The following is a 27018-nucleotide window of genomic DNA, read 5'->3' as shown; positions in this document are numbered from 1 at the left end:
TTTAGTCAACGGTGTCATCTCTAACTCCAGCCAAGTCACTGATAAGATTGAGGGGCACTGCCTCTATCCCTGCTTCCTGAGGGGAACAAAGCAGTAGTACCATTCTCTAATTGTTTCTATACTCCAATAACATACCCACCTCTTCTTTGGATTCATTTCTACTTTAAGCTACAGTCCCTAATGATAACACTGCCGGTAGATGCATGCGTGGTCACCTCCGATTTCAGGCACAGGATTCAACAGATTTGTTCCCTGGCTTCTGCATTAGCTCATCTCCATCTTGATTGGCTAGGAAAGGGCAGAATGAATCACAGCTCACCTGGGGCTTGGTTGTCATGACTCCTGTGCTCCCCTATTTTGTAGGGGCAAGAACCTCAGGAGCTGAAGAAGGAAAGAGAGCAAGAGATCACATAAGTTACATCCTTGGACCCATCTGTACTCCCCACCTAAATCACATATGCCCACAGTGGATTCAAGATGTTGGTCCTTCCTTCTTGAAAAGGACCAATGACAGGAGGCTGACATCTTGACTTGCAAGTGAATTTGATCTGAATGAGGCAGGGTTTGCAAAGTCAGCTCCTGACTCGTTAGAGTTCAGTGGCTAGATAAAGGTCAGGACAACTGGCAATGAACCTGATGCAGTGAGACCTGGGCCTTTTTAAGGGAAGTCTTTCCCAGGTCTCAGTAATTAAAAGCTAGGTAAGAATGGAGGCAAAATAGAGAACTGACTCGAATGTTTAATCATACAAGTCATTCCCCAATTGATAAATGGTCAAAGGATATGAACAGGCAATTTTCGGAAGAAGAAATTAAAGATATCTATAATCATATGAAAAAATGCTCTAAATCACTATTGATTAGAGAGATGCAAATCAAAACTACTCTGAGGTACCACATCACACTTATAAGATTGGCAAACATGACAGAACAAGAAAATGATAAATGCTGGAGAGGATGTGGAAGAGTTGGAACACTAATTCATTGTTGGTGGAGCTGGGAGCGCATCCAACCATTCTGGAGAGCAATTTGGAACTATGCCCAAAGGGCTACAAAAATGTGCATACCCTTTGACCCAGCAATATCGCTACTAGGACTGTATCACCAAGAGATCATAAACATGGGAAAGGGTCCCACATGTACAAAAATATTTATAGCAGCACTCTTTGTAGTTGCCAAAAACTGGAAGTCAAGGGGATGTCCATTAATTGGGGAATGGCTGAATAAATTATGGTATCTGAATGTAATGGAGTACTATTGTGCCATAAGAAATGATGAACAAGAAGACTTCAGAAAGGCCTGGAAGGACTTATATGACCTGATGCTGAGTGAAAGGAGCAGAACCAGAAGAACTTTGTGCACAGCAACGACCACAGTGTGCGAGAGTTTTTTTTGGTAGACTTGGAATTTCGTAATAACGCAAGAACTTCTTTAAAAAAAAAATCCCAATGGTGGTTCTCTAAGGCAAAATGCCTTCCACACTCAGAGAAAGAAATATGGAAGTCATTCGCAGAATGCAGCAGATCATGCTTGTGTATGTGTATGTTTTTGTGTATCATGTTTTGATTTGTTATATGATTTCTTCCATTTATTTTAGTCCAACTACATAGCATGACTATAGTGAAAATGTACTCAAGAGGAAAGTATATGTAGAACCTATACAGAATTGTATGCAGTCGTGGGGAGGGAGGGGGGTCGTGGGGGATAGATGTGGGGGGGATAAAATCTCAATTGTATGGCAGTGATTGTTAAACATTAAAAAAAAAAAAAAGAATGGAGGCAAAAGATGGCCTAGTGTGCCTTCACAAAAGAATCAATCTTTGAGGAGATGACCCTTAGGTTTTTAGCTAAAACAGAGATAACTGCTCTATACACTCACTCTGAGCCATCAAAAGTCGAACAACAAGGAAGGAAGGCTTGGGCTGGGGCCAATTACTGGTTATTCAGTGAGAGGCAGAGTTCTTTGGGTTCAAAGGCATAGACAAGTTGAATCTCAACGGACTTGGACACAAGTTTCTCATTAAAAGACTGCTGTTAAGAAGGAAAATGATTAGCAGCAATGCCTCCGTGCCAAAAACGTTGCTTGAGGACCAGAGGATTGAGTTAAAAGGTAAGACACAAACCTCCACGATTACCCACAAAAGAACTGGGAAAGAGCAGTTAAAGGAGCCACCAGGCCACAAAAAGCAACGAATTCCAAAGATCAAAAGGAAGAGACTGGACAGAAGACAGAAGGACAGGAATATTCAGCGGACAGAGGATATGGCAGTGTGACTGATGCACTGCTTCACCAATCACTGTTAACACCGTAAATCAGAGCTCTTCGAAAGGAAAAAAGTGTTTTAAGCATACTGTGAAAAATAATTGCATGCAGTCTTTTAAAATGGGCCTGTCCCGCCATTGGCTTGGAGACCTTCTGGGGGAACTCCAACGTTCTACAGGTGAGCACTTACCACGCAACTTCTTCCGACCCGGAGACCGGTTCTCTATTGTCTTTACCTAGCTGCCTTCGCACGAAACTACTACGTAAAAACACCAACCCACCCGCAAGAAACGTGTTCTCTTCTAAATGGGGAGGGTCTTCAGCCACGGAAAACACGTGACCGCTCAAACAAACCCGGCAAAGGAGGCTGGAAACGCCAAAGAAACACGGGAAGCTGAGGCAGCTGGGTGGGCCTGGAGGGGGTCAGACCCAAGTCCCCACCCGCTTCGGACACCGCGTGGCCGTGCCGTCCTGACTGGGGGAGTCTCGGTCAGAGGCAAACCACCCGCGAGTCAAGACGTCCCCCTCCTGACAGTTCCCAACAAGCCACCTCCTCCCTATCCTCGCTGGGCAGACCCTCGCTCGCTCGCTGGCCCACGGCCGACACCCCGCACTTCTCCTGCCTCCCCCGCCCCCCACAACGCGCCAGTCTTCTCGGACATCCCCTTCCTGAGCACCCCACGACGGCCTTCACGGCAAGCGTTACCACCGTAAGGTGGAGGCGGCCTCGGTTTCCGCACCACGCACGCACGGTGCCCGTGGGGGATGGCTCTAGATCTAGGGGGAGCCGCGGCTCTCGTGGCTCTAACCACGTGGATCGTGGAAAGCTTCGGAGACAAGGGAAGCACCGGCCCGGCCTGCCGTGGGGCGGCGATGGGGGGGGGGGGGGTCACACCTACGGCCCTCCTCCCGTCTCCTCGAGCTTCTCGGGCCTCGGCGACGCTTCTACCACGTGCGGCCTAGGGAGACCCGCAGCCGGGAGCGAGGCGGGGCCGGCGCGTCTCCCCAGGAATCGGGGGTGCGGGTGGGGTGGTTCTGGGGGGGGCCGTGGGGCGCGCCCGGCCCCTCAGCTTCCCCGCCACTTACCGAGACACAGTCCGCGAGGGAGTGCCGTGGAGAGCGCCGCCGGAAAGGCTCGGCGCCCCCTCCGAAGGACGCAAGCCGGACGGTTAGGAGAACAATGGCGGACCTGGAAGTCAGCGCGTCATCCGGCACCTTCCGGGACTGGGCGCGAGCCGCCATCTCTAGGACGCGAGGAGGCCGCCTCCTCTCGCTGGTTTCTTTGTTCCGATTCTCCGCCCCTTCTCCCGAAGCCTCGGGAACGGGGGCGGGGAAATGAAAGTGGGAGGAGGGGCCTATCTCCATTGGGTGGGGACTCGGAGGCTCACCCAATGAGCAGGGGAGCCTGGGGAGAGGGCGGGCCTGCTTCTCCTCTGCCACAGGCGCACAACAGCAGGCGTGGTACTCGTTACTCGTCTCGATTTAAGAAGCAAAGCAGCATTTTTGGGTCAGGATAAAAGATCAGTTTAAAAAAAAGGAGGGGACGGCGTGTCCCGGTGAGTGCGTAGTGCTGCCCTTGCAGGGAAGGCGCTAACGTAGGGATGGGGAGTCCTAAGGACCGGGAGTCGGTGTATTTAAGGAAACGTGGAGGCCCTGCCTTTGACTGGGGCCACTTGGGGTCAGAACCAGGTGCAGGAAAGTGAGCAGAACGTGTTTGTTAAAGGACTTGGAGGTCGGTAAGCGACCAGATGTTCCCGAGAGCGAGGCTGAGAGTTCGTAGGAGTCCGAGCTGCCCCTGTCCGAGCTTCCCTCCTGCGTGACATTCTGTGTAACATTGTGTAACATTCTGTGTAACATTGTTACCAGTGACTTTGATAGAAGCTGTCAGCCGAGACACTGAGCAAGGTGCGTGCAGACCACAGCGAGGCTTTCCTTGTGTAGGCTGCCTTCCTTTCCAGGAGAATCGCAATGTCCATATGGCAAAGAGCCACAGGAGTGCTGGGTAGTCCGTGCCACCAAGACTGAGAAACCAGGACATACGAAACTGAAAAGAGCACGAGCCGCGAAAAGGAGAGCAGGAACACGTCAGGGAGGTTGCCAGGGCCAATCTCTGGTCTAGAGGACCCTGATTTTAGAGAACTTACCCAAGAAGAGAGGGTGTACCTCTCTTCAAGGGAGCAAATGTTTGTTCCAAAGCTTATCTCAATTGCTGTGTGTTTAACATGATTGCACATGCCATGCATGTATTAGATGGCTTGCTGTCTTGGGAAGGGGAGATTGGAGGGAAGGAGAAAAATTTGGAACTGAAAATCTTCTAAAAATAAATGTTGAAAACTATCTTTCCATGTAATTGGAAAAAATAAAGTATTTACAGACAAACAATTCTTGTTCACCTAGTCTTTTAAGCCATGACTGAGGTAAAGCTGTGGTTCATCATTACTAATATGTATGTATTTTGTTACTCAAAGGCAGCTGAGGGAGAATAAATGGGTGGTGAGATACCCAGTATCCAGGGAGAGAAAGAAATATATCTTATTACTTCTGAGATCTTTCCTAGCACATTGAGGGCACAGGGCTACACAGAAGAGATATTTTATTGATTCATATTTTTATAACCTCCCAGATGAAGGAAACAATGTGGATCAAGATTATCCACTTTAATAGGTACAAAATAGGCTTAGCTATTTCTGATGGGGGGGAGAAGGTTGTGAGTTGGGAACTGGTATTGCCCTACCACGGCTCATCCTTGGCTTATTCATAATAACTGCTGCCTTAAATCCTATTCATTTGCAGTTAAACAAAGCTGGAGAATATCATGAAACTGATGACTGAATTTTTGTAATGTAGTCTCAGGCCTTCCGCAAAGCCAGGAAATCTCTTTATACTTTCCTATCAACTTACCATCCCATTCACAACAATAACTCTTCTTAACCTTTTTGTCCCTCCTCAAACCACGCATGACTCTCCCCAGTTTTCAGGCTGAGAATTTTGTCTCATATCTTACTGAAAAAAATTGAAGACATTTGCCATGAGCTTGCTCTTGGCCCCTTTTCAACTCACATCTCCCAGATGCTATCCACCGCTTTGCTCTACTTTTACTTTTGCCTTATGTTTTTCTTGCCAGGGCACATCCCTCTATGTGCCCAAGTAATCAATCCCATTCTATACCATCTCCTTCAGCAGATTGTCCCCTCTATCACCACTACTCTCTCACTTATTTTCGATCTTTCTCTGACTTCTGCTTCTCTAGTATGCCCATGTCTTCCCCATTCTCAAAAAACTTTCACTTGAGAACAATTTGGAACTATGCTCAAAGGGCTATAAGAATATGCATAGTATTTGATCCAGAAATACCATTACTGTCCTTAAAAGATTTTTAAAAAGAGAAAAGAAACTGTACAAAAATATTTAAAGCAGCTCTTTCTGTGGTGGTTAGAACTGGACATCAAGAAGATGCCCATCAGTTGAATGGCTGAACAAGTTGTAGGATAGGATTGTCATGGAATATTATTGTGGTATAAGAAATGACAAGCAGGATGACATCAGAAAAACCTGGAAAGACTTATGTAAACTTATAACAAGTGAAGGGAGCAGAACCAGGAGAATATTTTTTACATAGTGATAATGTTTAATATAAAATTTTGGAATAATCTCTTTGTTCTCTCTGAAGTAAACTCAGAGAGTGCCTCTTCCTATGTCAGCAAAAGCCAGCCAAGGCTGACTCTACATTCCTTAAGGAGACCTTTAACCTAAGACACTATATCTTATTATCTATAGACACATACTATGTTATGGCATATCTTGAATAATGGGACTTTCCTTTGTATCTTATTATCTATAGACACATACTATGTTATGGCATATCTTGAATAATGGGACTTTCCTTTGTATCTTATTATCTATGGCATATTAATGGTAAAGAAAATATAGACATCTTAGGTCGTAATTTCTATTGAACATTGTTTATCCTTTCCTATGTCAGTTATCTGTTTAGGGCAGGAAGCCTGCCACTTACTAGTGGTGGGATTTCTTTCCTTATCACCGAGACATATGCTTACCCAGCCTGGAATCCCAAGGCCTGACTGACATTGCTTTGTTAATTGTCCTGTCTTACTGAATTTATGATTTGCTTAATTAGGAGAGTTTCTTTCTCACGGCAAAATGTACTTAAGACAGATGATTTCTGTACTAGGTAGTCAGAGTCACCTCTGACTCCATAGCGCTATGACTGTTATCTTTAAGAGGGAATTAATTAATTAATAAATAACACATGCCTTTAGTCTGATGTTTTTCCTTTAACCAAGTTTTCAGGTTAACAATAGTTACAGACATAGTGTCCAAAGATCAACTTCCTTAGCTGTTCTCAGCAATGCAATGACCCAAGATACTTCCAAAGGATTCCTGGTGAAAAATGCTATTTACCTCCAGAGAGAGACTTGATGTTGTCTGAATAGAGACCGAAGCACAGTATTTGTCTCTCTTTATCCATCCCTCCCTCCTTCTCCCCCACCCCCATCTTTCGTTGAGTCTTATTGCACAAAGTGACTACTATGAAGGTTCAGGAGCTAGGTCATCTGAAAGAATTCAGCAGGCAGATATTCTCTCCCAGTCAAGATGGTTTTACTGATGCAAAAGCAGTGGGCTAGCTCTGGGGGAGAGGAGGGAGGAGACTATCAACTTTCAGAGGGACAGGGGCTTGTTTTAATACGCAATTTTTGTGTGCTCAGTCAAGACTTGAATATGCTTCTGCCTGAATAGTTAATCACAGGAAAGAAGTGTCAGGAAGGAGAAGCGTGTGTTGGGTACATTTCAGAACAGTTCAAGGATGTGATCACAAACCAAGGAACTTAGCTTGCTCCAGTTTGCGGAGGAGGGCTAATCACAGAGTATGAACTGAATAAGCAAGGTTTTTGTTGACTGACAGAGCTTCCCGTTACTGGGCAGACTTAGATGAGGCTGGACATAGTTGCTGGACAAAAGTCAGCCTCATCATAAGCTATAACAGATTGCTTACTGTCATGGAAAAAGGGTAAGGGAAGGAAGGAGAGATAAAATTTGGAACTCAAAATTTGAAAACAAAAAACATCGAAAAACCAGTGACTGTTAAAATTATTTTTACATGTAAGGGGGACAAAATAAACATTATTAATAAAAACTCTCAGTTTATTCATCCATCCCCATTTTTTATCATTCCACATCTCTCCCTTTGTTTTGTGCCAAACACCTTGGAAAAGGCCATTTACAAGAGGTGCCTCCACTCTCCTTTCATTCTTTTTTTTTTTTTTTAACTCTCAGCAGTCTAGCTTCTGGCTTTGTTATTCAAATAAAGCTGATCTTTCCAAAATTCCCAATGACCTCTTAATTGTCAAATCTAATGACCTTTGGTCATTCCTCATTCTTCTTGACCTCTCTGCAGCCTTTGACACTGTTGACCACCTTCTGAGTGGTTCAGTTCATACAAGGATGGGGTCCAGATAAGAGTGAGTAACTGGTCATGAGACTTACGCTCCTCTACCACACATAATTAATAGACAGATAGACTCATAATTTTTTAAGACACACAAAGGGCATTTATTATGGTTGACATCAGTTATTGGAAGCAATAACTGAGTTGAGGCCAAAGGATGTGAAATAATTCTTCCTTGGCAAACACCTACGTCATTGGTGATCCTTCAAATGCTGATTGATACCATCACTTATGCATAGATATAGTCCCAGATTTATTCCTATAAATTTTTTGTATTTATTTAATATCAAATTTTTTCCCAGTAACATGTAAAGACAATTTTAACAATTTAACAACAATTCAATTTGCTTTTAAAATTTTGTTCCCTTTCTCTGTCCTCCTCCCTCCCTTTGAGAAGGCAAGCAATTCTATATAGATTATATATGTGTAGTCATGCAAAAGCTATCCATAAGAGTCATGTTGTGAAAGAAAACATAGACAAAATTCAAAAAAAGAAAGTGAAAAAAACCCCAAAGTTGCTTCAATCTGTATTCAGACACCATCAGTTCTTTCTCTGGGGATGCATCAATAGCATTTTTCATCCTCCAGCCTTCAGAGATATCATGAATCAGTGTATTGCTGAGAATAGCTAAGTCATTCACAGTTGATCACCATGCAATACTGCTGCTACTTTGTACCCAGTACTTTTCACTTTGCATTAACCCATGGAAGTCTTTCTAGGTTTTTCTGAGAGCATCCTGCTCATCATTTCTTATAGTACAATAGTATTTCATCATAATTATATACTGCAGCTGATTCAGCTACTCCCCAATTCATAGATGTCCCCTCAGCTTCTAAAGCTTCACCCCCAGAAAAGAGCTGCTATAAATATTTTTGTACACGTACGTTCTCTTCTTTTTTGTTTTTTTAATCTCTTGGGATGCAAATCTAATAGTGATATTGTTATATCAAAGGGTATGCATGGTGATATAGCAATTTGGGCATTGTTCCAAATTGCTTTACAGTTCAATCAATTCATAACTCCTATGACAGTACATTAATATCTCATTTTTCCCCACATCGCTTCCAACATTTGTCATTTTACCTTTTCTGTCATGAGGTAGTACTGCAGAATTGTTTTAACCTGCATTTCTCCAATCAACAGTGAGTTAGAATATTTTTCATATTGCTATAGATAACTTTGATTACTTCATCTGAAAACTGATTATACCTTTTGATCCTTTACCAATTGGGGAATAGCTCTTATTTTTATAAATTTGACACAGTTCTCTATATGTTAGAGAAATGAAGCCTTTATCAGAGAAACTTGCTTCAAAATTTTTTCACAGCTACTGTTTGTGAGAAACGTGGTTTGGGAATCGCAGCACTTTTCAGGCAAGGTCAAGGGGTTAGCTCCCAGGATGAGCTGCCACTGCTTGTTACTTTCCTGGTAGTGTGTCCTCTGGAAGACCCACATGATAGATTCATTCTCATTGAATGAACTCAGAAACAAGGCAGGAGTGAGATTACACAGTTCTGTCCTTCCTGTTAGAGTTAGGGTTAGTTCAAATTCCTCAGGGTTTCATTACTTTCCCTATATTCCCTCCTCATGCAAATTACACAGGTGTGGTAGTGAGGATGCTTGTGACCCGGACATGACATCTAGGATCCAAGCTGTTTGTCCCATCCCCTCTCTTTCTAGTTCCCGCCTGAAGCCAAGATGTACTGGACCATCATCCTTGTGAAACAGGTTATGCATGTTTATCTTACCACAAGTTCCCATCAGTTTTACTATTTTTCAAGAACATTTGTGGAAGCAAAACAAGATACAATAATGTTCATTCTTACACTGTTGCTAACTATATTCCCCTCCATCCTATTCCCCCTACCCCCATTTATTCTCCATCTCCTTTCACTCTGTCCCTCCTCTAAAGTGTTTTGCTTCTGATTACCCCTTCCCCCCAATCTGCCTTCCCTTCTATCACCCCTCCCTATCCCCTTCCCCACTTCTTTCCTGCAGGTTAAGATAGATTTCTATACCCACTCATATTTGTAATTTTATACTAACCCAAGACTAACATTCAAAACCAGGCAGCATGCTTCTCCTAAGATCAATGGTGTTGGGAGGGAAAATAGCCTGAAATTTCAAGGAATGAGTGCCTACTGGTGCCCAGTGGAAATGTTTCAGCTTGTAAAAAGTCTCTGGAAGCAACTGTGAGCAACTCTAACGGGAGGACCCCGTACCAACTAACTCTATTTATTGAGTTGTTTGCTCTGGTTTGTTCCCCTTCAATGATGTCATGTGGAAGGGATTTGGGCCTAGAATGGTATAACAGCAATGTTGAAGTTTAGGGGTTCTGGGACCCTGAAATATTGACACCTGGGTCCTGCCCGAATGAATTTGACCCAAGCTCTCTTGTAGTGGCAACCTGGTCAGATTGAATCTGAGCATCTTAATGGAAGCCTGGATGGATCTTATACAGAAAGACTGTGGGAGGGATTTAGGGATGGCTGAAGTAGTCTGGGGTGATTGGAAGAAGGTTCTAGGGAGGATCGTTATGGAAGGGGCAAGTAGTCTGGTGTGACTAGAGGTAGGAAGCCAGGAACCAGGAGAATGGGGTGTTAGATAGGATAAAGGGTGAGAAGTAGCCAAGGAGATCCAAAGATAACAGACAATGAAGGGCTAGGCTAGGTTAAGGGTAACAGAGAATTGGGCATAGTGATAATGAAAGGCTTAGAGCCTCAGGAAAACACCAGATCAAGTGGGGAAATTCAAGGAGAATTCAAGGTGGGGTTTGCCAGGATAGGTAGACAAATAGGACCCAAATTCTTTCGGGGTAAGGGGCAAAGGTCTTGGCTTGGGCCTATATCCCACCAGCAATAGAGTCTATTCAAAGGATCAGGGAACCCAAAACTTTGCTTTGCTTTCCCCCTCCTCCCAAAATTGTACTTTAAAACAAGTGGTATGGGATCCCATGCTGAATGACCAGCATCAATAATAATTCTCATTACCATAACCCTTTAGGACCCTTTGGGCATAGTTCCAAATTGCATTTCAGAATGGTTGGATCAGTTCACAACTCCACCAACAGTGCATTAGTATCATAATTTTCCCATACTCTCCAACATTTATCATTTTCCTTTTCTTTGATAGATGTAAGGTACTACCTCAAAGTTGTTTTACTTTCCATTTCTCTAGTCAAAAGTGATTTAGAGCACTTCTTTATATGCTTGTATATAGCTTTGATTTCTTCATCTCAAAACCGCCTATTCATATCCTGTGACCATTTATCAATTTGGAAGTGACTTGTATTCTTATAAATCTAGTTCTCTATGTATTTGAGAAATGAGACACTTACTATAAAGACTGTTTCCCAGTTTTCAGTTTTCCTTCTAATCTTGGTTGAATTGGTTTTGTTTGTGTAAAAGCTTTTTAATTTAACATAATCAAAATGATCTGTATTGCATTTTGTAATGCTCTCTATCTCTTGTTTGGTCATGGACCTATAACTCACTTAATTTCTCCTTTAATAATTTGGATGTTATACCACTTGGTGCATATATGGTTAGGATAGATATTACTTTATTGTCTTTTAGCAAGACAAAGTTTCTTTCCTTATCCCTTTTAATTAGGACTCTTTTTGATTTTGCTTTGTCTGACATCAGGATTGCTACCTCTGCTTTTTTTTTACTTCAGCTGAAATGTAGTAGATTTTGCTCCATCCCTTTAACTTTACCCTGTGTGTGTCCCTCTGCTTTAAGTGTGTTTCTTGTAAACAACATATTGTTGGATCCTGTTTTTTTTTTTTAATCCACTCTGCTATCCACTTCTGTTTTATGGAAGAGTTGATCACATTCATGTTATGATAACTAATGCTATATTTCCCTCTCTCCTTCCATCTTTTCCCTCCTCACAAGTGTTTTGCTTGTATCTACCACCTCTCCTAATCTGCTCTCCTTTCAGTCAGTTCACCCACCCCTTTATTAAATCTCCTCCCTTCCTAATTCCCCGTTGGGTAAGATAGATTCATATATTCAACTGACTGTGCATATAAACAGGTCAGGTTTGGGTAAAACAGACAATTTTTAGGGCACTTTTTCTAGCATCTTCCTCACAACAGGAGTTGAACAGTGCAGTCCATTAAAGGCTGGTCAGACACCAAGAGGGCTGTCAAATCCCATTGTTATTCCACCCTATGACCTGGGCCACCTATGTGCATGATCATAAGTACACCTCCAAGTGTGGCCACAAGGGTTGCTTTGCTACTTGCCTATGGCCAAATGACTTAGAGATAAATAAAAATGGTTAAATGGTATGGGTGACATCTTTTGATCTATGCATAAATTGGATTTAAGTGAGGCAACCTTGCACAAAATCATCAGCCTCACTCTCTTTTCCAGAATCATCACAGTCCAGTGGCAGGACAAAAGTCATAAGGACTGGTGATGGCTTGGGATGCAGTGAATGACTTTGGTATCTTCAATGTCTAACTAAGCTTTAAGTGCTCCACAGTCCCTGCTTCATCCGCCTTCATGGCTGTTGGAACAAATTATTCTCATCTGCCCATACCATCGGAACAATTCTTCCCATGCTTGAGGTAGATACCCCCTTAATGCACTGAAGGGTTTGAGATCCCTCTGTTACTCTCAACCTGTCTTAGCTCATCTGCTGAAATGACTTATGGAGGTGTGGACATTGCACATGTTCTTGGAGTCACAGGTAAGAGTTGGGTGGATCAGGTTGACACCAAAGGGGGAAGACAACCCTGAAAAGTGTTCAATAGCCCTCTCATGAGTGGTACTAGTCTTCCCTGAACACACCCTATGGACATAGGGTAAGGAGAAACTGAAGAAAGATATTAACAAATTCATGTGGATAGGGATATCCGAATGAGGGATAAGGTCTCATCTCAGCCTCCGAGATTATAAGGGATGAGAGAGGCAGGTAGGAAACAAAGAGTGGTTTAGAAATGGGAGGAATAGATTATAGGTTTGAATAGATTACTTTTCTGTGATCTTATGAAGGAGACCATGTCATAAAGGGATAACCTCAATTTATTTGAAAAATAGGAGTCAAAGTCATCTATTCAGAAAAAAAGAAAGTGGGAATATAGTTGGAGGATTGAGGACAGAGGAGAAGTTTTGGAACAGAGAAGGAAGAGTCAGTCCTAGATTGAATTGGGGTCGGTAATGTCATCAAGAAAAACCATTATGAACCCATATTTATTAAGTATTCATGATATGCAAAACTCTGTGTTAGATACTTATGATACAAGGAGGGAAAAAAATCATAGAATTTCAGATTTGGAGGGGAACCTCCTCAGGAATCCTTTCTATAACATCAATAAGTCAATAAAGGAAACAAGCAACAAGCAATAAAGAATCAACAATACTCCAGGCACCAGGAATTTAAAGAAGAAGAACAAAAGAATCTCTGATCTAGAGGAATTGACATTATAGGAAGGGAAAAAAGAGCACATCAAAAAGTCTATGCAGAATAAATACGCAGTTACAAAATACAAGGTGGTCTGGGAGGGAAACCAGTAAAAACTGTGAGCCTTCATTTAAAATGTGGTGCTTGAACTGTCTTGAAGCAAGAGAAGAACGAATTGAAATGGCAATGAGGGGAGAATACATTCCAGCCATGGTGGGTATCCAGAGCAAAGCTGTGGAAACATAACTTCCCTTGAGGGAAGAAGAAGAGGAAGAGGAAAGTTGGTGGCAAGCAGGACTTTCTTCTCTTGCTGTGTCATTCTAATTCCATCTCCTGCTTAATTTCCAGCCTTTGGAAATGCCTGTGGTTCAGACCTTACATTACTCTTCCTACACTCTGTGATCCAACCTAAGTGGCCTTTTCTCTGTTCTTCACACAGCCCTCCATCCTCTGCCAATCAGTCAATAAACATTTATTAAGCACCTACTATGTGCCAGGCCCTGTGCTAAGCCCTGGGGATACAAAGAGCAGCAAAAAGCAGTCCCTGCCCTCAAGGAGCTCACAACCAGATGAGGGAGACAAACAAACAAATATGAACAACTTGGGAGGCTGAAAAAATGATTGTACCTTGGACACAAATGGGCAAATTTGGAAGAGGATAGGGTTTTGGGAGAAATAGGATAAGTTCTGTTTTGGACATGCTGAGTTTGAGATGCCTAAGGGACATCCAGTCTGAGATATCCAGCAAGCAATTGGAAGATGCCTGGGTGGACAAAGTGCTTGCTTTGGCAAGGAAACGGGCTATCTCATGATCAGAATTAAGGAAAGGAGGAAAGACTTGAAGATGTCAGGAGTTTTTGAGATGAAGAGGAGAGTTCATGACAAGTGACCTCAATTCTCTTGAGTAAAGTTCACCACAAGTGGTCATACCTGCACAGTATTACGGCCTTAAAGTAGAAGGATTGTACTACCTCCAGAAGCTGCCCACTTCCCTTTTGATGGGTCTAAATTTTAGGTATAATGGGTACAAACAGGTGGGCCCTTCCTCATCTGTAGGTCTTTGAGTGACTTCTGGTGGGTCATATGTGTGCTAACTTAGTGCTGAAGGGCTTGATATTTTGTCCTTTGGTTTCACCCAAGCCAGTGGCAAGAGCTTCAGAAGGAAAAACAGCTTCTGCTCTTTCTTTTCTTGCCACTCTTCTGAATGTGTTGCTTGGAACATCCTCTTTCTGGGACTCAGAAAATGCCCCTTTCTCCCCCCACAAATAAAACTGTCTCCTCATATGTTGTTAGATATGAAAATACTATGTTTCCACACAGATATGGCTTTTTTGCAACAAGAAATACTTAGAGTCAAGAGAAAAGTAGGAAAAGGTCACAGTGACACCAGCCTCACCTGGGTCTTTGGTAAGGAATAAGACAAAGGGTAAAAATGGCTTAAAGTAAGCATGCTTAATAGCTTTAAAATATTGATTTCTCTTCCCCAGGAGGAGCTAAAGCTCATTTTAATGCACATGCAATGTGTGTAGAGGGAGGGGGGACCATATCTGGGGGAAACATGAAGTAGGAATACTAGTAAGTTGTGCACCTCAAAGTACTCAACCAATGAGGAAATGAGGAAGGGACTTTGCATTTCTGGATAGGGATAAAGGTGCTTGCTCTTGTTTCTGTAGGTGTGTGTATGTTCTAGCAGCATGCCTGCTTCTTTTTTTAATTAATTAATTTATTTTTAGTTTTCAACATCCATTTCCACAAGAATTTGAGTTCCAAATTTTCTGTCCATCTTTCCCCTCCCCCACCCCAAAACACCAAGCATTCTGATAGCTCCTTTCCCCAATCTGCCCTCCCTTCTATCACACCCCTCCCTTCCCTTATCCCCATCTTCTCTCTTTTTTTTTGGAAGGCAAGTTAGATTTCTATACCACATTACCTGTATTTCTTATTTCCCAGTTGCATGCAAAAACAATTCTCAACACTCATTCCTTAAACTTTGAGTTCCAACTTTTTTCCCTTCCTCTCTCCTCACCCATCCCCACTGAGAAAGCAAGCAATTCAGTATAGGCTGTATATGTGCAGCTTTGCTAAAGACTTCCGTAACAGTCATGTTGTGAAAGACTAACTCTATTTCCCTCCATCCCTCACCCCTTAATTTTATTTGTCTGAATATCATCCCTTCCTATTCAACGCACCCTGTGCCTTCTGTATATATGTATATAATCCCTCCAAATACTGAGAAAAATTTCAAGAGTTACAAATATTATCTGTCCATGTAGGAATATAAACAGTTCAACTTTAGTAAGTCCCTTATGATTTTTCTTTCTTGTTTACCTTTTCATGCTTTTCTTGATTCTTGTGATTGAAAGTCAAATTTTCTATTCAGCTCTGGTCTCTTTTTAAAATTTCTTTTTTTAAATTAATTTTATTTATTTTGAGTGCTCTGCAATCACTACCATATAACTTGGATTTTTTCCCCTCCCTCTCCCTACCTTCACCTTCCCTCCCCAAGACAGCATACAATTTTATATAGGTTCTACAATACATTCCTATTAAATACATTTTCTCCATAGTTGTGCTGTATAGAATTGAAATAAGTGGGAGAAATCATATAACAAACGAAAACGTAATACAAAAGAAAATGATCTGCTACATTTTGCAATTGAATTCTGTAGTTCTTTCTCTGGATGTGGAAGGCATTTTGCCTTAAAAGACCATTGGGAGTTTTTTTTTAAAGTCCTTCCATTGCAATGAAGTTTCAAGTCTACCAGAAAAACTCTTGCACACTGTGGTCATTGCTGTGCACAAAGTTCTCCTGGTTCTGCTCCTTTCACTCAGCATGAAATCATATAAGTCTTTCCAGGCCTCTCTGAAGTTTTCCTGTTCATCATTTCTTATAGCATAATAGTATTCCATTGCATTCATATACCATGATTTATTCAGCCATTCCCCAATTGGTGGGCATCCCCTTGATTTCCAGTTTGCAGCCACCACAAAGAGTACTGCTATAAATATTTTTGTACATGTGGGACCCTTTCCCATTTTTGTGATCTCTTTGGGATATAACATTAGAAGAGATATTGCTGGGTCAAAGGGTATGCATATTTTCATAGCCCTTTGGGCATAGTTCCAAACTGCCCTCCAGAATGGTTGGATCAGCTCACAGCTCCACCAACAATGAATTAGCCTTCCAACTCTCCCACGTCCTCTCCAACATTTCTCATCCTCCTGTTCTGTCATGTTTACCTATCTGATAGGTGTGATGTGATACCTCAGAGTTGTTTTGATTTGCATCACTCTAATCAATAGTGATTTCGTAGCTCTGGTCTTTTTTATTAAGAATACTTGAAAGTCCTCTATTCATTGAATGACCATTTTTTCCCCTGAAGTAGTTTACTCAGTTTTGCTGGGTAGGTGATTCTTGGTTTTAATTCTAGGTCCTTTGACTTCTGGAATATCATATTCCAAGTCCTTTAGTCCCTTAATGTAGAAGCTGCTAGATCTTGTGTTATCCTGATTCTATTTTCACAATACTTGAATTGTTGCTTTCTGGCTACTTGTAATATTTTCTCCTTGACCTGAGGACTCTGGAATTTGGTTACAATATTCCTAGGAGTTTTTCTTTTCAGATCTCTTTCAGGAGGTGATCAGTGGATTCTTTCAATATTTATTTTACCCTCTGGTTCTAGAACATCAGGGCAGTTTTCCTTGATAATTTCATGAAAGATGATGTTCTAGGCTCTTTTTTTGATCATGGCTTTCAGGTAGTCCCATAATTTTTAAATGTCTCTCCTGGATCTATTTTCCAGGTCAGTTGTTTTTCCAATGAGATACTTCATGAAGTCTTCTATTTTTCCATTCTTTTGGTTTTGTTTTGTAATTTCTTGGTTCTTCATAAAGTCATTAGCTTCCATCTGTTCCATTCTAATTTTTAAAGAACTATTTTCTTCAGTGAGCTTTTGAACCTCCTTTTCCATTTGCCTAATTCTGCTTTTTAAAAACATTCTTCACCTCACTGACTTTTTGGACCTCTTTTGCCATTTGAGTTAATCTCTTTTTAAAGGTGCTATTTTATTTGCAAAACTACACATATATAGCCTATATTGAATGCTTTGCCTTCTCAATGAGGATGGGTGGGGAGGGAGGAAGGAAGAGAAGTTGGAACTCAAAATTTTAGGAACATATGTTGAGAATTGTTTTTGCGTACAGCTGGGAAATAAGAAATACAGGTAATGGGGTATAGAAATTTATCTTGCCCTATAGGACAAAAGAGAAGATGGGGATAAGGGAAGGGAGGAGTGTTAGTAGTGAGGGCACATTGGTGGAAGGGGCAATCAGAATGCAAGGCATTTTGGGGTGGGGGGATGAAAAAGATGGTGAGAAAATTTGGAACTCAAAATTTTGTGGAAATGAATGTTGAAAATTTAAAATAAACAAATAAATATTTGTTCATTTATCAATCCTTTTATCAGGCAATCAGGAAAAGGCAGAAAGCAGGTGAAGTTAATGGGCCACCTTTGTTGCTTTTTGGCAACTTCCAGGAGCAGTGAATGGAGAAAGGTGAAGACAGTGTTATGAGATTCTGAATGATCCATATATTCAATTTCGTGTATACATGAGGACAAAACAAGGAAATATAAATGCAGTATCTGCCTATTGGAATGTGAGCTTCTTTAGGGCACAGAATGTTTTTTGCTTTGTTTGGTATCCCTAATACTAGCACAGTGTTTTAAACATACTCAGTACTTAATAAATGTTCATTGAGTTAAAAAAAATAAAAATGAAGGTGTTATTTTCTTCAGCATGTTTTGGGATCTCCAGCAAACTGTTGACTTCTTTTTCATGATTTTCTTGCATTGCTCTCATTTCTCTTCCCAATTTTTCCTCCACCTCTCATACTTGATTTTCAAAATCCTTTTTGAGCTCTTCCATGGCCTGAGACCATTGCACATTTGTTTTGGAGATTTTGGATGCAGGAGCCTTGACTTTTATATCTTCCTCTGATGGTGTGCATTGTTCTTCCTTATGTGAAAGGATGGAAGAAAATACCTGTTCACCAAGAAAGCAACCTTCTATAAACTTATTTTTTCCCCCCTTTTCAGGTATTTTCCCAGCCAGTTATTAGACTTGAGTCCTTTGTCAAGAGGAGGGTATACTCTGGGGCACTGTAAGTTCTCAGTTCCTCCAAAGTGAGAGGAGTTTACTCCTCTCCTGGCCTGCACTCTGGTCTGGGAGCAAGCTTTTCTGCCCAGGATCTGTGAGTAGAATTCCCTCTCCAGAGCCTCCATCAGCTCCACCAGGCCAGCACTCTTCTTTACCCCAGGGCTGCCACTCTGGGCTGAAATTCCCCCAGGGGTTTAGGTCAAGGGCTTAAAAATGTAGGCTGCTGCCTCCTGGGGTCACCTGGGGCCACATGGGTCCAGGGCTAGGGCAGGAGGACCCTGCTCCCTTCTCACCCAGGTGAAAGAGCTTTCTCACTGACCTTTGAAGCTGTCTCTGGTGTTTGTGGGTTGAGGAACCTGGGAACCACAGCTGCTGACAGCGGCACCTTGAAGCCAGCTTAGGTCCTGTCTCTGCCACACTGTGTGACCAAGGCTGGGCTGCACTCTGCTCCAAGCCCCATGTGATAGACCTTTCCTGTTGGCCTTCCAGGTTGCCTTGGGCTGGAAATCTCTTTCACTCTGTCGTTTTGTGGCTTCTGCTGCTCTAGAGTTTGTTTAGGGCCATTTTTTACAGGTATTTTATGAGCTGTAGGGGAAGAGCTCTTACAGGTTGTCCTTCTACTCCACCATCTTGACTCTGCCCCCCAGCATGCCTGTTTCTTACAAAAACATAAAATAAATAAGCTTGCCTCATCCACCTTGGGAATCTTTGTCTTTCCTCTAGAAATCTTTCTAACAATATGGCTACTAGAAGAGGTGGTTGTACAGAGGAACCTAAGTCATATATTAAGGTTCTAGCTATCTCTTCTCTTTGCATTTATTTCTCTGGGCAAAGGTGACCCAAAAGCAATCCTGAGATGGATGTTTCCAATATTGGAGGGAACTTTATGAATTCAAAACATCAGAAATTCTTGGATCCCAGGAGGATGAACATAGTTCCTGTCCTAGCTTGGTAGAAGATATGGACTTCAAGGGAATGATTTGGAAAAAAAATCTCAGTGCTTGTTATGTTTTCATATTCCAGTACCCAGCTCCTGGGACAATATTATGATGATAGTTATAAGTTACTGCTTCCTATTTAAGTCTTTATCACTACATGCTCCATGTTTTGGCATTCCTTTTGTCTGGAGGAAATTTATACTTGTCCCATACCTGATCCATATTGCACCTGGAGTATCTTTTTCTGCTCCCTCTCCAAGAGGACCCCAGACTTGAGCCAAAACTCAGCTTTAAGTGATTTTCCCTGGGCTCTGAGTGAAGTAAGAAAGCAGAGTGTTAGAAGGAAAAAAAGGCTCAACTTGTTACCTAGACTTGAATCTTGGTCCATATGAGTGGGCCCACATATAGAAAAGAGACAGAGAAACAGAGAGAGAGACAGAGAGAGAGAAACAGAGAGAGAGACAGAGAGAGAGAAACAGAGAGAGAGAGAGAGAGAGAGAGAGAGAGAGAGAGAGAGAGAGAGAGAGAATGCCTTAACTTCCCAGGGCTCAGCAGCCATTTTGTGGGATTATACTAATATTAAGCCTAAATCCTCTCTGTAGCTTCTGCCCTGGAGCTCCTGGCTCTGCTGAGGTGATTGTAGGTGATCTCTTTTCTTTTCTTTAAGTTGTAATCAGGCTCCATGAGATGATGCTGGTTACAGGAATGATAGTGCTGAGGACAACAACACATCCCACTTCTCTGAGCTTTGTTCATTTTCAATCTGACAACACTGAGAGCAGCAAATGGTGGAGAGTGATCACATGGCAATAAGGTTAAGGAAAGGACTTTGTTGGGTTAACAGTACAGTTCTAGTTTCCCAAGAGACAACTTTAGCCCTTACCTTTCTTAAAAGAAAAGAAACTTAGTGTTAAGGTGTGCCCCTGAGTCAAGGAGCAGCTGGAAAGGGAATGCATCAACAGGCCTATGACAGAAATCAAGAGAGAATTTTTTTTTTGTTTTATTTTATTTTATTTTATTTTTTTTTATTTTGTAATGTTTAACAATCACTGCCATACAATTGCGATTTTATCCCTCCCCACCTACTCCCCACTACCCCCCTCCCTCCCCACGACTGCATACAATTCTGTATAGATTCTACATATACTTTCCTATTGAGTATATTTTCACTATAGTCATGCTATGTAGTCAGACTAAGATAAATGAAAGAAATCGTATAACAAATCAGAACATGATACACAAACACATACACATACACAAACATGATCTGCTACAATATGTGAGTGACTTCCATATTTCTCTCTCTGAGTGTGGCAGGCATTTTGCCTTGAGATCCTCCACTGGGATTTTTTTTTTTTTTTGGTAAGAAGTTCTTGTGTTATTACAAAAATCTAAGTCTACCAGAAAAAACTCCAAGAGAGCATTTTTAAAGTGAGTTAGGTAGGGGAACTGGGAAGGGGAAGGGGTGCAGTCCCAGTTCCAAATCCAAAACCCACCTTGAGCTCCAGCCCTAGGCACCTTGGTTTTTCAGAACTTTCATGCCAGGTTGGCTGGCTGCACCACTCTGTCTACAATCATAGAGGCAAGGTCCCAGGGCTTGAATTCCTGGTATTGGGTGGCGCCAGAAACTGAGGACAAACAACATAGAACAAAATCAGGTCCATTTCTCTGAGCCAGGGGATACAGGGAGCCTCCCCTCTCTCTGGCTCAGTTCATGGAGGGTGCAGCAGATAAGATTTGCTGAAAAGAGCACAGCCAGAAAGAGAGTGAATGGCTCAGTCTCACTAGTTTTGAAGATGCAAGCAGCCAATCAAAGGAAACAATCTTCTTCACTCCCCCACCCCACCCCAGGCACCCTACAAGTGATAGGGGATGCAGTGGGCTCTGTGCCCCACAAAAGCACCTCTGTATTAGATCTGGGCATGCCTGGAAAGCCCAGTTGGCATCGAGAATTGTATTTTCTTCCCCTTCCTTCCTTTGAACTTGAGAGAGACTTCCTGTTGGTCCTTCAGGATACATGGATAAAAGTGCTGCTGAAATCATATTGAGGCTTCCTGTCCATCATGTGGACAAGAGCAGTAGACTTTTGGAGTTGGTCTATTGAGCTGTCAGTTGATGCCAGTGCATACATGCTCTCTTGAAGGTAAATCCCACACATCTTATCAGGGCCATGGTGCCATTTCTGTTTCTGTTGTCCATGCTAGGTCCCAGTGGCCATATTCTTCTTTTGGCTTCTTCTTTGAAGCTCTTTTAAAACTCATCTATTTAGGGGAAGCTTGGTGGACAGAGCACCAGGCTTGAAGTCAGGAGGACCTGAGTCCAAATCTGGCCTCAGACATTTAGTAGCTGCGTGACCTTGAGTAATTCACTTAACTCTGATTGCTTCCAAAAAAAAATGTAGCAAAAACCCTTCTGTTCAGATAAAGGTCCCTCATTTTCTGTTCCTTCTGGGCTCTGACATTCAGATGCCTTTCCCAGTGAGTGAAATGGCCCCTAAAGCCCTGTGGCCAAATAGCTCAAATCATCAGTACCCACCTACCCAGCTATGGGTCCCTTAAGTTCCCATGAATGAAAAAGTGAAATGAATGAATTTAAAAACCTGTATTGAGCCCTCACTATGTGTCCAGAGGTGTGCTATGTAGTAAGTTTACATATAGAAAAATCAAGACCGCATACAGCCACCTAGCAATTGTCTTCATTCAGTTTACCAGCAGATTTGCCATTCTAGTTTAGGAAGACTAGATTGTATCCTAGGGGATGCAAGCCCAGGTGGGTCATTATTTTAGTAGAGACACTGTGCCTGCTGTACCAGAAGTGTGAGTTGCCTTGGCCAGATATGTCTCCTACACATGTGCCTTACTGCCTTGATATTTTAAGTTTGTGCCCACTCTTTCCCTCTCCTGAGCTCTGAATATGCTTGTGGGAGAGTGTGCCCCAGATATGTGGGGGCATACAATGTAACTATTGTCTTTGCTAGACCACTTGAGTAAATAAATGACTGTTAAGGAACTGAGTTTACTGTCCAATTAAGACGTCTATCAGTGGTGGCTCCTGAGCTAGTATGAAGGATAGTCACCTTAGTAGCATTAGCGGTAGAATTAGTAGACTCCCTAGGTCTCTAGAAGTAGTAACAGCCACTCCTTTGGGCATCCAACCCGGTCAGTGTCACTGTGAGTTGGTCAAAGGAGCTCTAAGTGTGGTGTTACATAGAGAAAAATAAGGCCAGCCTATTTGGCAAGGTTTTAGGGAAATTTAGCCAGTCCTACTTGTCAAGGACTCTTGTGGATGCTAGTCCTATCATACTCTTTTAGTTGTCTCACCCATGCTCTCTAGGCTGTGAGGTTCAGACCCCTCCCAATTAAAGGAACCCTCTGAGACCCAAACCATTGTGGGTGATGCAGTCCAGAGAAATGAAGATAAAATGCCCATTAGGTTCCCTCTGCATAATGATGATGTTGAACCCTGAGTGCTGAGGTCCCTTCTAGCACTGACACGCTCTGGTCCTCAAGAGATGGGCTTAAAAGCAGGGAGGGGGAACAGGTGAGAATCCCACAGTCTGGGAAGTGATCTCGGGAGAAGGAGAAAGGAGCTTTCCCACTTGTTATGCGTTGGGCTTCTCCTCCTCACATAATGTCTGGCTGAGTCCCTCCTACTGCCTTGTCAGTACAGGTGTTGGAGGAAGAGCCATTTTCTTCATTTATCCCACCTAGAGATGTCACTCACAATATCCACTGAATTAGAATGCAAAAACAAAAAAACCAAAAAACAAACCCAAAGGACATGAAGTAGAAATGGAGGAATGATATGGGAAATGTTATGGATGAGGGATCAAGTGATTCTAGTTGTATTCCCAGGGTGGCACAGTGGATAGAATGCTAGACTTAGTCAGGAAGACCTGAGTTCAAATGCTGTCTCAGACACTTACTAGCTGTGTGACCTGTGTCACCCCCTCCCTAAATAACTCCTGACCTTTTCTGACTGTTCTCCCTTTGGTGGCCTCAGGTTTCTGAACATTGTACGTTTAGAATAACACAGCCCGTGTAATAATTAACCTCTTGTAGAAAGTTAGGGACAGGACAAGGTACAGGCAGCAGTAGTCTTTCCTAGGCTTATAAAAGCTTCTCATCATCAAAAAGCACTTTCATTCTTCCCTAAGTGGCCTGGGAACAAGCATTCCTTGTGGTGTCATGATGGCATTCTGGGCTTCTGTGTTGATAGTCCTGGTGACCACTGTCCTGGTAGTGCTGTACAGGCTGGATGCCTTTCGTCACAGGAGAGCCAGAGAGCCTCCTCTGGACAAAGGCCCTATCCCCTGGCTGGGCCATGCCATGGATTTCCATAAGGATGTTGCCAGTTTCCTGAAGAGGATGCAAGAACGTCATGGGGACATCTTTACTGTTCAGCTTGCTGGTCGATACATCACCTATGTCACAGACCTTTTCTCCTTTGATGCCATTCTGAAGGAACACAGACTGGACTTCTCTGAATTTGCATCTGATCTGGTTTTCAAAATCTTTGATTTTCGAAGACCGAAAAATCACAGAAAAATGATGAAGAAAAACAGCTTAAAACACTTGATGAGTACTGGTTTAGTTGGTCTGACCCAGGCCATGATGGATAGTCTGAAGGTCGTGATGCTAGAACCTGATGCTGACTTGAGACCAGGACCCCAGGAGTGGAAGCAGGATGGTCTCTTTCAATACTGCTACAACATTGTCTTTAGAGCTGGTTACCTGGCCTTATTTGGCAACTCACCTATTAATGGCAAGGGAGGCCATGCTCAGGACCTCCTCCAATCCCAGAAAGTCTTTGAGGAATTCAGAAAATTTGACATTCTCTTTCCTCGGATCTTTCATTCTGTGCCACTGTCCAAGGAGAAGCAAGAAATAAGGAGGCTCAAACACTTCTTCTGGGATATTCTCTCTGCAAGACAAATGCTGGAGAAAGATAATGTGAGTAAATGGATCCTTTCCACTCAGCAGATCCTGGCTGACATGGGAGTGTCTGAGATTGAACAGACCAAGTATAATCTGACACTACTCTGGGCTTCTCAGAGCAACACAGGTGTTGTGTCCTTCTGGGCCCTCCTCTTCCTCCTGAAGAATCCCAAGGCTCTGAAGGCTGTGAGGGAGGAGACAGAAAGAGTCCTTAGTGATATGGGGCAAGAGATGAGACCAGGTGGAGTGCCCATCACTGTTGAGTATAGCATGCTGCAGCAGACTCCAATGCTAGACAGTGTCATGGAGGAGACATTACGCATGGTGATGGTCCATTTCCTGAACAGGTTTGTCACGGAGGACATGATCCTGAAAATGTATGATGGCAGGGAGTATGCCCTTCGCAAGGGAGATATAGTTTCCATCTTCCCATACCTTTTCCTCCATATGGATCCAGAAATCTACCCAGATCCCACTACATTCAGATATGACCGTTTCATGAACCCTGATGGCAGCAGAAAGGTAGCTTTCTACAAGCAAGGGAGAAGGATCAAATCACCCATGTTGCCATGGGGTGCTGGCCCTTCCATCTGTCCTGGCAGGTTCTTTGCCCTCAATGAGATGAAGCTGTTTGTGTTTTTGATGGTTGCACAATATGACATAGAGTTGGTTGATCAGGAGGTGAAGATCCCTTCAATAAATTTGAAGCGATTTGGAACTGGTGCCATGCAGCCAATACATGATGTCCAGTTCCGGTATCGGTTTCGCTTCTAGTTTGACTGGAAAACTTGCACAAGCTCAAGCATACAGTGGGGTACAGTCACTTTTTCCCCTTTCTACCCACCTACTCATTTCCCAGAATCTCCTCTCCTATGACATGGATTTTGTCCTCACCACCCTACTAAACTCCTCTTCAATGCCTTTCCAATCAACACATCCAATTGTCTTTTCTCAGACATATTTTACTTCTCTGTAGCTTTGGACACTCTTCACTATTATTTCCTCCTAAAGAGTCTCTTCTCCCTGGGCTACCTCTCTGATTTTTCCTTAATCTCTTTTGCAGACTGATAGAACTTACAGAGAGTTTGGTTTCACTTGAATAATAGGGAGAAAAATTTTCCAACAGTTTGGGCTGTTCCATGGTGTAATGGGCCACATTGGACACAGTGGGGCAGATTAATGGGGCAGTGCCAGCAAAGGTCAGCAGTCAAAGATTGGGCAGAACTTTTTCAGGGATATTGTGCAAGGGACTCTTGCTTAAGTACAAGTCCACCTAGCTGGCCTCTGAGGTCCTTCTCAGGCTGAGATTCTGGGAGTGAACAGGCATTTGTAGGACATCTTGGATTCTGTCACCCTGCTCTCTTCTTCCTTCTGACTGCTCTTGCTTTGTCTCCTCTGCAGAATCATTTTTTGACTCCAACCTCTTCTCTTGTCCTCATAGCCAGCCAGTAACTATGTTCTTCTTCTCCAATCTGCCTCACATCTGTCCACTTCTTTCCACCCTTGCTCTCCTAGCCCTGGATATGAGTGGCATCATTTCTCATCTGGACCGTTGCCTGCTCAGCCTCCTGCTCAGCCTCCCTGTCCCACCAATTCCATTGATATAGGCTACCAGAGTCATCTCCCTAAAGTAATGTTGTGACACCATCACTCCCCAGCTGAAGGATGCTCTGAATCTCCTATTGCCTAGAGAATAAGATCCAAGCTCTTTAACTCAGTCATCAAACCCCTCCAACAGACAGATCCCACCCTTTCTTATGCACCTTCTTTTCCCCTAAGTTCCATATACATATTATATTTTCCCTTTAAAGTGAACCATTCACAGTTTTTCAAAGATGCTCTGACTTGTTGCCTATGCAGAGCTTTTCTTATGCATGGGTAGTATTAAGTTGGACTTAGAATCAGAAGACCGACTTCATATCCCAGCTTTGTTTCTGCAAGTAGATGTTTGCTGTTTGAAGTCGTTTCACCTTTGTGAGACTCAGCTTTCTTTTCCATAAAATGAGAAAGTCTGACTAGGTGATCTCTAATCCCTTCCAGTTCTAAACTCTATGATATTCTGCCCAGAATACTCTCCTCCATATCTTTACCTATTTAAATTTAACCCATCTTTGGATTCATGTATGGATATGTTTTATATCCTGCCATGGGCTGCTATCTCCTTGAGAGTGCAAACAAATTGTATCAAAGGGTAAGGATTGATCAGTATTTCCTCAGTTCTCTTTGGATAGAGGTTGCCTTGACTGATGGCCACATATCTTTTGGCTGGCTTGGCTGCTATATGCATGGAGAGAGGTATTAGCAGAGCTCACATAATCCATTAAGATCATTCAACTAAACTGGGTAATAATTTGTACAGTATGTGTCTCTGATAAAGACTTCATTTCTCCAATACACAGAGGACTGAGTTAAATTTATAAAAATACAAGTCATTCCCCAATTGGCAAATCATCAAAGATGTGAACAGGCAGTTTTCAGATGCAGAATTTAAAGCTATCTTTAGTGATACAGAAATGCTCTAATTCACTATTGATCAATGAAAATTAAAACAACTCTGAAGTACCACCTTACATCTACTAGGTTGACTAATATGACAGAAAAGGATAATGATAATTATTGAAGAAGGTGTGTTTAAATTGGGACACTGAGGCATTATTGGTGGATTGTGAACTAATTCAACCATTCTGGAAAGCAATTTGGAACTATGCTCAAACAGCAATCAAACTGCATATTCTTTGATCAGGCAATACCACTACTAGGTCTGCATCCCAAACACATCCTAAAATAAGGGAAAGGACCCACATATACCAAAATACTCATAGCAGCTCTTTTTGTGATGGCAAAGA

General features: G+C 42.5%; 2 protein-coding genes across 2 annotated transcripts in view; one reads left to right on the top strand and one right to left on the bottom strand.

Moving 5' to 3' along the window:
• Window positions 1–3437, bottom strand: part of LOC140533178 (uncharacterized) — a 59629-nt gene extending 56192 nt beyond the window's left edge. Inside the window, 2 exon segments of the mRNA XM_072652588.1 lie at window positions 140–381; window positions 3347–3437. Coding sequence (XP_072508689.1) covers window positions 140–156 — 17 coding nt within the window. The 5' untranslated portion in view covers window positions 157–381; window positions 3347–3437.
• A 19775-nt stretch (window positions 3438–23212) lies between these two features.
• LOC140533038 (5-beta-cholestane-3-alpha,7-alpha-diol 12-alpha-hydroxylase-like) lies at window positions 23213–25586 on the top strand. Its single transcript, XM_072652327.1, has one exon. It carries the CDS (start codon window positions 23423–23425, stop codon window positions 24944–24946), a length of 1524 nt encoding a protein of 507 aa, XP_072508428.1. The 5' UTR covers window positions 23213–23422; the 3' UTR covers window positions 24947–25586.
• Window positions 25587–27018: the final 1432 nt, after the last annotated feature.

The sequence above is a fragment of the Notamacropus eugenii genome, chromosome 1, assembly GCF_028372415.1.
Source record: "Notamacropus eugenii isolate mMacEug1 chromosome 1, mMacEug1.pri_v2, whole genome shotgun sequence".
NCBI lineage: Eukaryota > Metazoa > Chordata > Mammalia > Diprotodontia > Macropodidae > Notamacropus > Notamacropus eugenii.
This window is presented reverse-complemented; position numbering and strand designations above follow the sequence as displayed.

Bases quoted from the DNA above. Each gene is read 5' to 3' on its own strand.
- LOC140533038 (XM_072652327.1), top strand. From the start codon at position 23,423: ATGATGGCATTCTGGGCTTCTGTGTTGATAGTCCTGGTGACCACTGTC.